We start from the raw sequence: 13,486 nt of genomic DNA, 5'->3' as shown, positions 1-13,486 counted from the left end.
ATCAATTATAATATAATTTGCTTCAAGGACAGATTTCTTTTCTTAAATTGCAGATTATTACAATTTCCGGTTGCTATTTATCTTGGATCTCTAATCTTAAAAAATAAGTTCTCTATGTATTTCAGCAAATTGATAAAATATTATTGGATTAATTAAATTAGATTGTACCATAAAATGTTTTGTAATTAAGATTTAGAATGATCTTTAATACAGCTTTGATAATCTTTAATACAAATTAATACATTTCATTGTTGTGGCTTAAAATTCTGTTTTGTTTTGTTTTGTTTTGTTTTGTTTTGTTTTGTTTTGTTTTGTTTTGTTTTGTTTTGTTTTGTTTTGTTTTTGTTTTTTTTCTATGAGCATTTTAGATTTAATTTAACTGAAAAACTAAAACTTTATTCATTTTTAAAAAAAAAATAATTTGTGTAATTTGGTCCCAATTAGGTTTAGGTTAGTATGGACACAGGACAACTACTTATTTCCACATCTAGTAAAACCATAACTGACTTCTCTGGACTGGTCATGTGATTCGTGTCATCAACAAAACCACGTGACCACTAATGAGGAAGTCAGTCCAGAGGAGAGGGAACAGAGGAGGACTGTCATCCTGCCTTCTGCTTTTCGTGATTGACTTTGTGTTTGTTTTTTAAAACTTTACCATGACTCAGGCGGAGATGACTCTGACTTTAAACCTGCTGCTCTTCCTTCACGTTGTCGCTCAGTTCAGGAGCAATGCTCAGCAGCAGTGGCCCGTCCCCTACAGGTATGAAGATGCTCTCCATGCTGTTTCAGCTGTGTAACGCTGAGTCATGTGGCACACAGGAAATAAAGCGTGTGGAGATGGTTTAAACTGCAGGAAACTGTGCTGGAAAAGCTCGTATCCTCCACTTCTGATTGAATGAGTCCTAAGATGATCGATCACGACCGAGCTTTAGCTGTTCTGTTCCTTTAACTGTTAACCAGGCATTTTGTTAAATTTCAGACAGTAATACTTCAGGAGTGAGGATCTCAGGAGCTTGATCTTAAATATGTGTGATACAACAAGTGTTTTGTGCAACAATAGCAGTAAAGATGACATTTGTAAGAATTGTTTATGAATTTAAACAGAATTGACAGACATGATATCAACTGATTAACATTTGTTGACCAGAAGAAAAAAAAAAATCACAAGTCACAATAATTTTTAGATTCATGAAAACCCTGTTGCCATATTCACACCAAAAAACAACTTTGTAGTATGTATCAGTGCTAAAGAGTAGAGCAATGGAGCAGAGTAGAGCCCCTCCCCATCTGGAGTTTATCTGTTATTTCAACCATAAGCTATACTACACTAAGATGCCAGTTTATTAGGTACACCTAACAAAAACCATGCAGTTGAATCGACACCTCTCTACCACAGATTCACCTACATTATAACTGTCACGAGGAGAGGATTTACTGCAGAACTATTTGGCTTCGTTAGATTTAAATAGGTGTAGGTCAGAATCAGAGTATAAAACATCTAAAGTGTGCATCAGAAACCTAAATTCTCTTTTGAATTCTCTTTTGAGTGCAAATGGCAGAGATTGTGCTAGAGATTGTTTCTTTTTGATTCATATGAGCTCTTTGATCATGGTCCAGATTGTGAATGTGCTAAAGATGGTGAAACCATGTCAAGCAAAAGTATCTATTGGTATGAAACTTTCCTTGGTGCTGACATGGTCTTCGGTGCATTTCTCATATCATCCCCAGGCGGTTTCATCATCGCCCTGCTGCGGACTCTTACTGTGAAGCTCTCTACCCGTTCTGCCCCACCGGAGACCGCGATGGACAAATTCCCTACATGACAGTGACTGATTTAATCTCAGTTTATCGTCTGCAAACACCTGTGTGGGAATTCAAGTATGGAGATTTGCTGGGGAAATTTGTAAGTACACCAGTCCTCTTACACTAGGATAGAAGTAGCCATCATAAGGATAGATTTTTTTTTTTGTGTTGTTTATAATCATATTCTCTGAAATTGAGATGAAAAAAGACTGCGTGGCAGCTGTGTGTAGTTGGTAAAACATAATTAAATATAGCAGGACTATATTTATTTATAGAAACACAGCTGCGCACTCTTCCTCCATGTCGACACACAAAGAGCCAGTATAATGTTTCTTTTCTGTTTCTGGTTCACAGCATATCATGCATGATGCTATTGGATTCAGCAGTTCAGAGACGGGGGCCAACTATACCATGGAGTGGTATGAGCTGTTTCAGCTGGGCAACTGCACCTTTCCTCACCTCAGACCTGAGGTGTACGCACCTTTCTGGTGCAACCAGGGAGCTGCCTGCTTCTATGAAGGCATCGATGACTCTCACTGGTCAAAAAATGGCACCTTGGAAAAAATAGGAACAATATTTGGTGAGACTTCACACATGTAATCTTTCACCCTTTTTCATAGAGGCCAATGGGAAAAATTAATTAAAATTAATTAGTGAATGGATTTGTTTTTGAACAAATGCATATTAATCCACAGTTGAAAAAAGTCCCGGACGAGTCCACCATTTTCTTGTATGTGAGATACATTTGCTAAAAAGTACAGTGTCTGGCTGTTTTAAGAAAAAACTCAGCCTTTTGAAAGAGCCACACTGTAATTTTGTGACCCATACTTTTCTAGTAACAAAATGACTTGCGGCAGAGCACCAAAGACAGGGTAGAGAAGCCAGGGTATTGAGAGACAGACTAACATGTTGGCCTTTGGCCTTTTCATTAGATTTGTTGAAAATAAGAAAGGAAGTAAGTATAGAAGAATACCTGCATTACTTTAGGCTTTAGCTGTATGTGTGATCAATAGTGTTTTATTTATCCATCCGGCTGTTTTCAGTGTCAGACTGAAATGAAATTATCCACTGAAATGTAGCTGTGGAGTTGAAAATATTTCACCACTAAGAAATAATGCAGCATAGCCTGTCATCATAGCATTAGATGCTGAAAAGGCATTTGACCAGGTAAAGTAAAGGTATGTGATACTGCTGTATTAGTCCACATCTATGTGGATGATGCTCTTTTGTATTTGAACAATCATTCCTTCTCAGTACCACCTCTTTTGGAATATGGAAAATTATCCACAGACCAAGCCAGTGAGTTTGATGACTGTTTTGCATTTCTAGAATATAAATTAGCCTCATGTAGGCACAATTTTGTGGGTTGTGGGTTTGACTGTGTTTCATTGGCATCAGGAGGCTCTGCCCAAAGCATGCAGCTTAGGTGGTGTGACTGATAACTTGTCCATGGTGGCTCCCATGCCTTTTCCCCTTTGCATTATGAGAACACTTGCAACACTTCCCATGACCCAGAAATAAATGGGTTACATGTAGAAAATCGATGGATAATTCAACTTTGAAATCTGCTTTGTCACAATAACCATTTGTTTTTTAATTTTTCTAGAATCCAGTATTGTGAGTTGCTCAAACTCAGTGAGAAAAATAATATTTACACTCCCCAGGTGATATTGTTAAAAATTGTGAATGTTGAAGTAGATTTTCCTTCTTTTTCCAGGGAGCCAGTTCAATGAAATGGCCAATTGGGTCCAATACGATAATGAGACCGGGATCTATTACGAGACATGGACAGTTCGCTCTGACCCCAGCCCTAATGCCACAGTGTGGTTCGAGTCTTACGACTGCTCCCAGTTTGTCCACCGCACATACAGGGAACTTAGAAGGCTTGGAGCCAGACTGTTCAGTCGATCACAAACCAACTACACTAAGATCTACCTCTACAGCGGGGAGCCCACATACCTTGGCAACGACAGTGCCATATTTGGACAGCCAGCTCTGAAGAATCTGGCAGAGGACATCCGTAAATTTTACCACACATTCAGGCCACACCAGTCATTCATAGACTTTGCCCTCAGTCTGTTGGAGGCTTATGAAAAGGTTGTGTTGGACAAGAGCTTCTACCTCTACTACAACTTCGAGTACTGGCACCTGCCAATGAAACCTCCCTATGTGCAGATTACATATGAAGAGGTCCCTTTGCACTAACATCCCAACTGCATGACACTTATTTCCATGAATAAAATGCGGCATTAATTAATCAGTTGATTAATTGATCATCCAAAAGCCAAAGGTATTCTTTGTAATCTTCGCATTTGAGAAACTGAAGCCAGTGGATGTTTGTCAATTTTGTTTGATAAATGACTTCAATGATTAATTATCAAAATAGTTGTTGACGTTTCAAATGAATTTTTGACTCCGGAAAAACTGCTGTGGAGAAAACAATCTCACCACAAAATCCAGATCATGCCACATGATTGTCATTGGCAGATTTTGCTCAGTTGAAAAGTGCCTGCTGCAGTTTTCTTGTAAACAAATGAACGTTGTATTGTCATTCAGAGTTTCTCAACAGAATGCATTGTATGTATCCCTGAGGCCTAACAAGCTTGTTTGCTGCATTTCCTTCCCTATAAAGCATTTGCAAAGCTCGTGTTTTGAATGTTTTAAATTGTGCCTTGTTTACATCTGTTTTTCCTAGATTGCAGTCTCAGTCTTCCCTGCGTCTGTCATTGCTGCAGTCGAACCTCAAATTTTAAGCCAACATAAATGAGCAGTCCTGGTGTGTGAGCGCTCGAAAAACATGGAAATTTACTGTTCCATGAAAACTAGGCAAACTTCACCTGCTGAGGCAGAACATTCAATATGAACTCCAAAACAGCTACTAAATAGACCTTCTGGTGATGTTCTTTTTTAAAATTTATTTATTGAATATATTTGAATTTATTTATTATATTACATATAACATTTCATTTATTGAACATTTCATACAATTGGTAAACAGGCGACACTTATCGATACTATTTTCATCAGGGACATGATCAGAAAGTAGGAAATCTGCACAGAGGATTTAGTTATTCTATGTACATTTGGGATGAGATGATCACTTTATCATCACACTGTAAACCACAGTTAGTGGAAGGTGTGAATATTTAGACAATAGAAACATTTTTGTCAGTTTCCAGAATGCAGTAGTTTCATATGCAGAAAGAGAGTACCAGCAGTTTACAGTAATAATAATTTACCCCACAACTTCAACCAAAGGAAAGAAAACTATGTCAGTGTCATTAATCTCATCACCATAATCACACCGTGTCATACTCTCAGGTGGGACTATTTAGATCAAACTTAAAGCAGATTTTCATCTTTTCACCTGTTTAATATTGCAGTGACTCAGTGTTTTTCAATATATTGTTCTTTACTCATTCCCATGTGTTTTCTGTAATATTGCAAATTCTTTTTTTTTCTTTTTTATTAACTTAGCTAATCATTCACACTCTGAGGTACTGCAGTGTATAATGAAATGACAGTAGCAAAGGGTACATTCACAAATTTTTATTACCGGTATAAGATCACATATCCAAAACAACAATTTTAATTTCAAGACAGGTGACCAATAAAGCAAAGTAGACAAAGCATTTGCCATACAGAAGCAAAACTAAAGACAGCATTGTCAACACCAGTTTACTTCAACTAAAACTTTCTGGAGGACTCTTCTGAACCGATGAGATTAAAAAAACAATTACTGACACAAGGTGTATTTATGATGAAAGAATAAATTGTTTTTCTTAATCTGCATTTATGTGAAACGTGTTGAACTCATCCAACTGAATTTTCCAATAAAAGCCAATAAAGACAACAGGAAAATGGTAAAAATCACTTGACTGTTGAGACACAACCTTCACTTCAGAGCTGCCTTCACGGCCACTGCACACATGATGAAAATGTAATCAGGAGATATGTTGTATGCTGTACCGTTGAGATGCTAATGTAATGAGCACAGATATCAGCAAGGTTATCTACTTCAATGATCAGAGACCAATGCTATCAATAGACTATGTTAGTTCAAATACTACTAAGGAGGAGTCACACTTGCTGCAAATAAGTGTCTCAGTTTTAGTTTGTTACTGTTTGGCTACATGAAATGTCTACATGAAAATGGTGGATAAAAGGAATGAAGTCTGACAGAAAAATAAAGCAAAATCCGGTTTTGACATAGATCCTAATGACATACAGTGTCGTCCAAAGGTTTGTCCACTACCAATAACTCTTTATAAAAATACATTTTTGACAAATTATATCTCTTAAACTCAATTATGTAGCTTTTAGTAACATGTACTGTCAGAAGTCAAAAGGTTTGTGATTTTTCAAGCAATTAATATTTAAAGTGCCTTCTACCCGCTTCTACAAATCTTTACAATCCATGTCACTCCAGCTGTTTTTAAGTACATCCCAGTGAAATGGCTTAATGTTTCATGTTTTAAACATTTTTCAAAAGATGATTAGGATTCTGATAACTGTGGAGAGAAAGTCATGTACATCTGCACTCTCGTCTTCCTGGATTTCAAACAGGGGTTGTACCCTGTAATGGCCTAAATGCCATTGTCCTGCTGGAAAATGAATCTTCTTTTACACGGTTGAGGACAAAAATGACGGCCTGCCTCTGTATGAAGAGTGCAGGGTTACATTCTCCAAGCGGAGTGTGGTGCTTCCTAGTTAAAATCTCTCCACTGTGTTGATAAATGATTATAGTTGTACAGTAGTGGACTCAACACTCCTGAACTACCTGCATGCAACAAAACCATGGTGGCGGGTGGAAGGGTCAAAACCAATAAAACCCATCTTGGTGCTGGTATGCTTGCTGGTTAAAACGTCTGCTGTTTTTGTATAACTGAAAAACACAAATCAATTACAAAAGCAGTATCCATATCAATAAATTACACAGCTTATCTTCTCTAGTGACTACAGTATGAAAAAGATCCATCTAGTAAAGGATAACTCGCACTCTGGTTTTATAAAAGACACAAGCTGTTAAGGAAACTTCAAACCCTGACAGAGGGTGAAATAAAGAAATAAGTACATTTCTATTCATAATGATCAAACACACAGCGTTTTATATACAGATGCATTTGACTTCCTTCTTAAAGGAAAAAAAGTTTGTTTCACTCATCTGACTTGCCTAATCTTGACTGAAATGAACGGCTGTTTGAGACAGGGGCACTAATGAAATCTGGAAAGACAGTGTTTATCATGAAAAGTTGAATACCGCTTCCTCACCTGTATGTATGATGTGATAACATGATACAGAGCAAATGTGGGCTAGTAGGAGGGCAGATATTCACAACAGGTTTGGAGCTTGAACAGGCAAATAGCAGAAGATACAAATGAAACCTATATAGGAAATATATTCATTTAATGCACCTGAGACACACAAAGGGTTAGTTTTGCATTCTCAGCGTGCACAGTAAGCTAATAGCTAGTCTATTGTTGAACAATTACAAAGCAATCTGAGTTATGAAGGATGGTGACTTGTCCAATATCTATCCTCAAATTCAGACATGTCTGTGCACTGTTTATATTTACATAGAACCATTTCTCTTAAAATCAGTAATTACAGCTTCATTGCTCCAATATACTGTTCTTGGTATCTGATTCACCAGAAGCCCTGTACAGTGTAAATAATCACTATTTAAATCTGGGCCCAACTAAGACTAATTGGAGCATTATTATAAAGCTCATTTTCTTGCTTTCAGTAGGAGGACTTGGTTTGTCCTAACAATTGTTTTGGTTTTCATGTAAGGTGCTTAGGAAATATAACTGTACAGAAGCCTTCTTAATGAACACAGAGAAATTAATTTGTCAAGCCAATTGATGCACGATGCAGTAAAGAAATACTTGTGTAACCTGGAGAAAATAAAAAAAAAAATCCATGACATCAATCAACATTGTACACCTTCACATCACAAATATAGAGACCTATATACACACATGTTCTGTTTTTCTCTCCTGGCCAACTTCTAACATTTTCAATGATCATGTTTCCTTCTTCTGATGCATGACCACGCTCGGGCAAAGAGAAAAAGCAAGATGTCATCAACACCACTGCTGTTTAAATTAGTTTAAAATGAGGTGAATTCACGCTCAACTACACCTCCAAACACATCCTGTATGCAAATAACATTGCAGTCATTAGGAAACCTCCGATGCCTTGCTGCGTTGCAGAGTGCAGAGCTGCTATCTCAGACTGGATTTAAGTAGGCCAAGTGGTAGTGTAACAACATGCAATTGTGCACCTAATTGTCCCTAATTACTCACCAATGTTGAAAAACATTGGAACACACACGCGCACACACACCCAAACACAAGCACACATACACACTTCTCATTATATAGATTATCATAACCAAGCTACAATGTCCATATAACTCAGTTTGCAGTTATAAAAACATTGGTTTTGCACTGGTCGGTGCTGATTGTTCAATATGCGAAGAAGCCAGCCTGCCCGGGTCTGTCTCTGCGTCAGACAAAGCAGGATTCCACAGTCCATTTTGAAGCTGACGGGCAGAGATTTTTCTGGTGTTTGCACTACATGATAACATTGTGCAGCGGTTGGGTGCCACATTATTCCCCCATGCTGCACTCCTCACAGGGGCTCAGCGAGTTTATGCTCTCCATGTTGGCGCCAAACATTCCACTACAGCTGAGCATTTAAAAAGCCTTTCAGTGCAAACATGGAGGCAGTAGCTGTTCTTCACCACACACTTCTCTCCTCTCTGGCTTTACTTTACCAGGTCGGCATCATGTCTGGGAACCAGACCCGGCCCAGGTGCTTCGAAACCTCCCAGTGAATCTCATCCAGGGAGTATTTGTGATCAGGAATTAGCACCTCCTCCATGATGGACAGCTGCGACAGCCTCCGCCCACACATCTTAACAAACTCCACAAATGCACTGCAGGAGACTTCGCACTCACCCAGGCCGATGGCTGACAGCTGGGTGCAGTGCTTTGCAATGCGGATCAGCTCTTCATCCAGAGGTCGCAGGCCATTGGCGCACACCACCAGCTCCACCAGGCGGGGGCAGTGGAGGCCAACGCGGCCCAAGACCTCTTTGCTGACTGAGCGGCCAAAGTAGAGGTGTGTAACAGGGATCTCCTCGTTAAAGAAAGGGCCAAACTCGTCCTCATAGAGGAAGAAGTACATGACCAGGTTGAATTTGGGTGAGTGCCGCACCATGGCGTCCCAGCTGCTCTTTTTGATGGTGTGGAAGTGCTGGCCAGGGTTTTCACTCACCACGTCGATACGCAAGTGTTCCAGGTGGACATGTTTCTCTGAGGAGAGGGCCAGCAGGAGTTCATCACTCAAGAGGTGGTAGTTCAGTGCTAGCTCTCTCAGCCCGTGACACTGGTCTGCCACACACAGGATTCCTAAAAAGAGAGACAGATCGTGCTTTTAAAACATCATCAAATCCAGTTTTTAAATTCCTAAAAACCCATGGCCAGGACAGGAGGGAAAAACTTGCTCCTAAGCACAAAAACACCATTATATTTGTCATTATCATAGCTGACAATTGAAAACGGTTCCAGGAAAATGAATGTAAGAGGGAAACTACATAATAGTTAATTCATAATACATCATGTGATGTCTGCCAGGCCACGCCATGAAATGACAACATTGTACAAGGCCAGACAAGAAAATTACAGCGTCTTAATAACCTACTGAATGGAAAACACTGAAAGCCTTATGACTCAAAATTGCAAATCAAAAACTTTTCACTAAAAATACAGTGCATGCGTAGATTGATTTTTGCTTTATGTTGTCCAACTGCCACACAAAAAGCATTACAAAGCAATATAAATCTAGCTCCTCTTAAGCACTGAAACAGCTAAAAGAGTCTTTGCTCTCACTGTACCTGCTGGAGAGACGTGAGGGCAGCTGCTCATCTTCAGCAGTTTCAGGGTGTCACTGTTGTTGGCCACCAGCACCTTCAGAGACGGATCGTCAACTGGCGTGTCATCAATCTTTAGTGAAGACAGCGACTTGGAGTTGACAAACACCACAGTCAGAGCTGAGATGAAATGAGACTGTGGAAGGACAAAGACAACACTGAATTTTAAGCATTCAGAGGATTTAGAAGTGGATGACAAGAAAAAACTTCTTGATCTTTAAATGTAGAAGATAAGTTCAATGAGGTTTTTCATGGTGTCAAGCATGAAGTTTTTCCTACAGCATTTCTAAGCCCTTGTGTGGGTGCTCCTGCCGTCTGATACAACACAACTCTCTCTCTCTCCCCATCATCATCTTTGCCCAGTATTTGTTACAGAAGTAACTGTGCAAAAATATTACTTGCAGATGTGTGAGAAAAGCCAGCTGCAACACTTTCTGCTGTAACAGATAATGCCTCTTGAGCACACACAGTCCCACAGACTGGGACCTGGAGAACGTGGGACATGTGTTCAAAGAATGTGCACAAAAGTTTCAAGCTTCTCCGCTGATAATGTTTTAAGTCATAAACTAACTCATACACGACTGAGGGCTTCCCAGAAAGATCTCTGTGCAAAGAGACAAGATAAAACTTGCAAGATTCGCATCCTGTGTCCTCCTGAGGCCGTGGAACTTATTACAGATTTGTCCTTCGCCAGGCACGAGAGCAGACACTGCTTTTCAGCCCCATCCTCAGATAAGATGAAAATACAAAAACTATTCTGTCCACAAACATGCTCAGCCACAGTTTAAGGGCACCACTGTGGAGATGCATTGGCAGTGCATAATAAAATCAGAGTGTACACAACAACAACAAGACTTCCTTTGACTTTTCTTACAACTGAGAAGAACAGGATACACGACCCAGTGTTTATGTTAATTATACCTTTGGAACCTCCATAAAACTGGGCCTGGCTGTTGAGATGAGCCCCAAGGTCTTCAGTGAGCAATTCACCAACTGTGAAAGAATGTCACAAGCTGCCTCTGCAGACTCTGTACTGCTGTCCACCTGCCAAGCACAAAGATTGAATACCATGTTAGCAACATGAAAACAGTATTTAAAACCAGACGGTTATTTAAGCCAAGAATAAAGACAATGCTTATGTGTTGCACATATGACTGCTTTTGCTCTCTTACCTTGAAGCTGACATACTGCAGGTGGTTGGAGTGCCTCTTTATGATCTGCTTGATGAGGTCTGGATGTGTGGCTTTCAGGTAAGAGCTAGCGGGCTGGTTAAGCTCAAACTCAAAGCATCTCCACAGCTCAGGCATATGGAAAGCCTGGTTCCACCGATGACACACCTGAGAGGCATAAGCCCGGTCCAGCAGTGGAAGGTACTGGAAGATGTGGAGCAGGAGCTCCTGAGGCAGTCGTGCCCAGTCAGAGTCTTGTGACTCGCCGGCCGCCACCGCCTCAAGCTCCTCGCCATGCTTCCGAACCTTCTTGCAAACCTCTGGTGGGCTCTTACTAGAGGAGCTGTTGCTGCCCTCCTCAGCTCCTTTCATCCGCTTCATCCTTGAACACAGAGATAAACCAGCTTGTTATAATCCAGCATTAAGGAAACACATTAGAGACACATTTTAACTACACAATACATTATATTGATGAATAAGTCCACTCAGGTTAACCCCAACCCAAACAGATGTGAAAGATAATCCTAACAGTCACTTTGTTCCAGGTATCCTGTTTCCAAACACCACTTCAAACAACTTTACAAAGCTGAAATATTTAGTTTACAATTTTATCTGACAAGGAAAATCATGAAATTGTCTTATTTGTGAGGCTGGAATCAGTAATATATGGAAATGTCTTACTAAATGTACTTGATAAATGACTACAGCAATTAATCGATCAAAACTGTTGCCGATTATTTTTCTGTGGATCCACAAATTGTTTCAGCACTACAGATTGTCACTGACACTTTTGTCTACTCCTAGCAACCTTGATCTGAATCCCCTCTTGTTTTCTGATGATTCCTATGTACGGTCCCCTCTTTTGTAATAAAGTCACTACCTTTGACATTTTACATAGTGCACAAGCTTTCAAGCACCTGCAAGTTTTATAGTATGTAGACATCCACTCAGTTGTGCGTATATTAGGTACAGCTAGCTAAAACTGATGGAGTCTAATACAAGTCCTGCAATAAATTCTTCCCAAGTGAAGTTAGTAATTGTAAATCAGATTTTGTTGAATCTGTTTTAGAGAGGTGTCGATGCAAAATGCCCCCCTGCCACAGAGCATGAGTGGATGCTAAACGCTCAATGGCACAATGCAATGCACCTGTGTGGAAACTGCTGCATCCGTTAACTTTCTCTTCTCATTTATACAGATTTTTCTTTAAATTTGTCACCAGTTTGAGCATTAGCCGGAGGCCATGCTTAAGCAGATAAACGCGTATACATTGAGAATATACGCAAGACAGAACATTTAATGTTGGTAATAAATAGCTGGCTGTGCAGCTTCTCTTGTTGCACCAATGCTCTGATTTAATTAAATTAACAGGAAAACGTTTGTCGATAAAGTGACCGACGCAGAGAATGAATGTAACCGTCATCTTAAAATGCTTAGTAAGCAAACTCGTAGTGAGAAAAAAAAATCCCTTCGTATGATAATTGAATTAAGAGCTTAATATGCAGAATGACCCGAAAGTTCATTTTATACTGAGACACTCGAGGTACAACGCAGCTTATCCAAACATCCCACCTTGTTGTTTACACACAGCTAGCTCGCTAGCTGTTAGCAGGAAAATCCGACAACTGGCAGACTTGACACTTCAGCCCGGGCCCACGCTGGAAAAACTCATTCGCACCAACCAGATAACACGCATCGGAGCACAATGACCGAGCCGGAGGACGATGGAGAAAAGGGAGAGGATGTTTTCGGTCAAGAAACGGCCGGAACCTGGTGCCTCCGCTCAGTTGACCTAGTTCTTTCGCGGGAGTTACGGCTCCCCTGAATCTGAAATGGCGAAGTGTTGTTGTGACAGCAGCGGTGCATCATGGGAAATGCAATGCGAAATGGCTGTTGGTAAAGATCGTCTATGTTCGTGCGATGTCTCACACGAAAGGTAAACATTTGTTCTCCTGTTTTTCCTGAAATGAAAGACTCACTCCAAAGTTAGCACGAATACACATCTTGTTGCAGATTTGTTTGTACAAAAAAAAAAAAAAAAAAAAAATTGGGGATAATTTACACATCCTTTTGTTATGCAGCTCTGGACTATAATGACTTGGTGTTCTGCTTTAAGGCTGCATATTTATATCAAAATATAGATATAAACAAGGAGATATATTTAAAGGTCTAGTTTTATTCGACTAACAGTCGAAAACCCAAAGATATACAGTCACAATGACAAATAAAAGTATTAACTCATCAACTTGTCATTTTGCTTAATAAATTACTTTAACAATTAATCAATAATCAAAATGTTTTTGTCGATCAACTAAATTGACCTAATATTGCAGCTTTGGTTTCTCAATGCACTGATTCTCTTCTATATGGATAAATTACAACTTAATGCACCGATTTGATTTATTTCATAATATTACTGAGTGAATATCATTCATTTTTGCAGTTTTCCCACTTTCTGATTCAATCCCTTATCAATGACTGATGTGTTTTTTTAGACTCTTATTGAACAGGTTAAATACAGTGGACATAACAAGGAGCCAGAAGTAGGGATCTCTTTGTTTAAAGGGGTCACC

The 13,486-nt window shown here is 39.5% G+C and overlaps 2 protein-coding genes across 2 annotated transcripts; one reads left to right on the top strand and one right to left on the bottom strand.

Annotated features, from left to right (window-relative positions):
• Positions 1 to 539: 539 nt before the first annotated feature.
• On the top strand, positions 540 to 4,451 carry cln5 (CLN5 intracellular trafficking protein). Its single transcript, XM_071478972.1, has 4 exons — positions 540 to 763; positions 1,732 to 1,906; positions 2,161 to 2,386; positions 3,524 to 4,451. Exons 1-4 carry the CDS (start codon positions 660 to 662, stop codon positions 4,009 to 4,011), a joined length of 993 nt encoding a protein of 330 aa, XP_071335073.1. The 5' UTR covers positions 540 to 659; the 3' UTR covers positions 4,012 to 4,451.
• Positions 4,452 to 5,340: 889 nt separating this feature from the next.
• On the bottom strand, positions 5,341 to 12,769 carry fbxl3a (F-box and leucine-rich repeat protein 3a). Its single transcript, XM_071478960.1, has 5 exons — positions 12,486 to 12,769; positions 10,919 to 11,297; positions 10,668 to 10,790; positions 9,711 to 9,882; positions 5,341 to 9,225 (listed from the first exon to the last, which is right to left on the bottom strand). Exons 2-5 carry the CDS (start codon positions 11,294 to 11,296, stop codon positions 8,585 to 8,587), a joined length of 1,314 nt encoding a protein of 437 aa, XP_071335061.1. The 5' UTR covers position 11,297; positions 12,486 to 12,769; the 3' UTR covers positions 5,341 to 8,584.
• Between the last annotated feature and the right edge of the window lie 717 nt (positions 12,770 to 13,486).

The sequence above is a fragment of the Trachinotus anak genome, unplaced genomic scaffold (genome assembly GCF_046630095.1).
Source record: "Trachinotus anak isolate AG129_WGS33_773 ecotype Australia unplaced genomic scaffold, CSIRO_AGI_Tana_v1 ptg000001l, whole genome shotgun sequence".
NCBI lineage: Eukaryota > Metazoa > Chordata > Actinopteri > Carangiformes > Carangidae > Trachinotus > Trachinotus anak.
The sequence above is the reverse complement of the archived record's forward strand: the minus strand, read 5'-3'. Positions and strand labels throughout refer to the sequence as shown.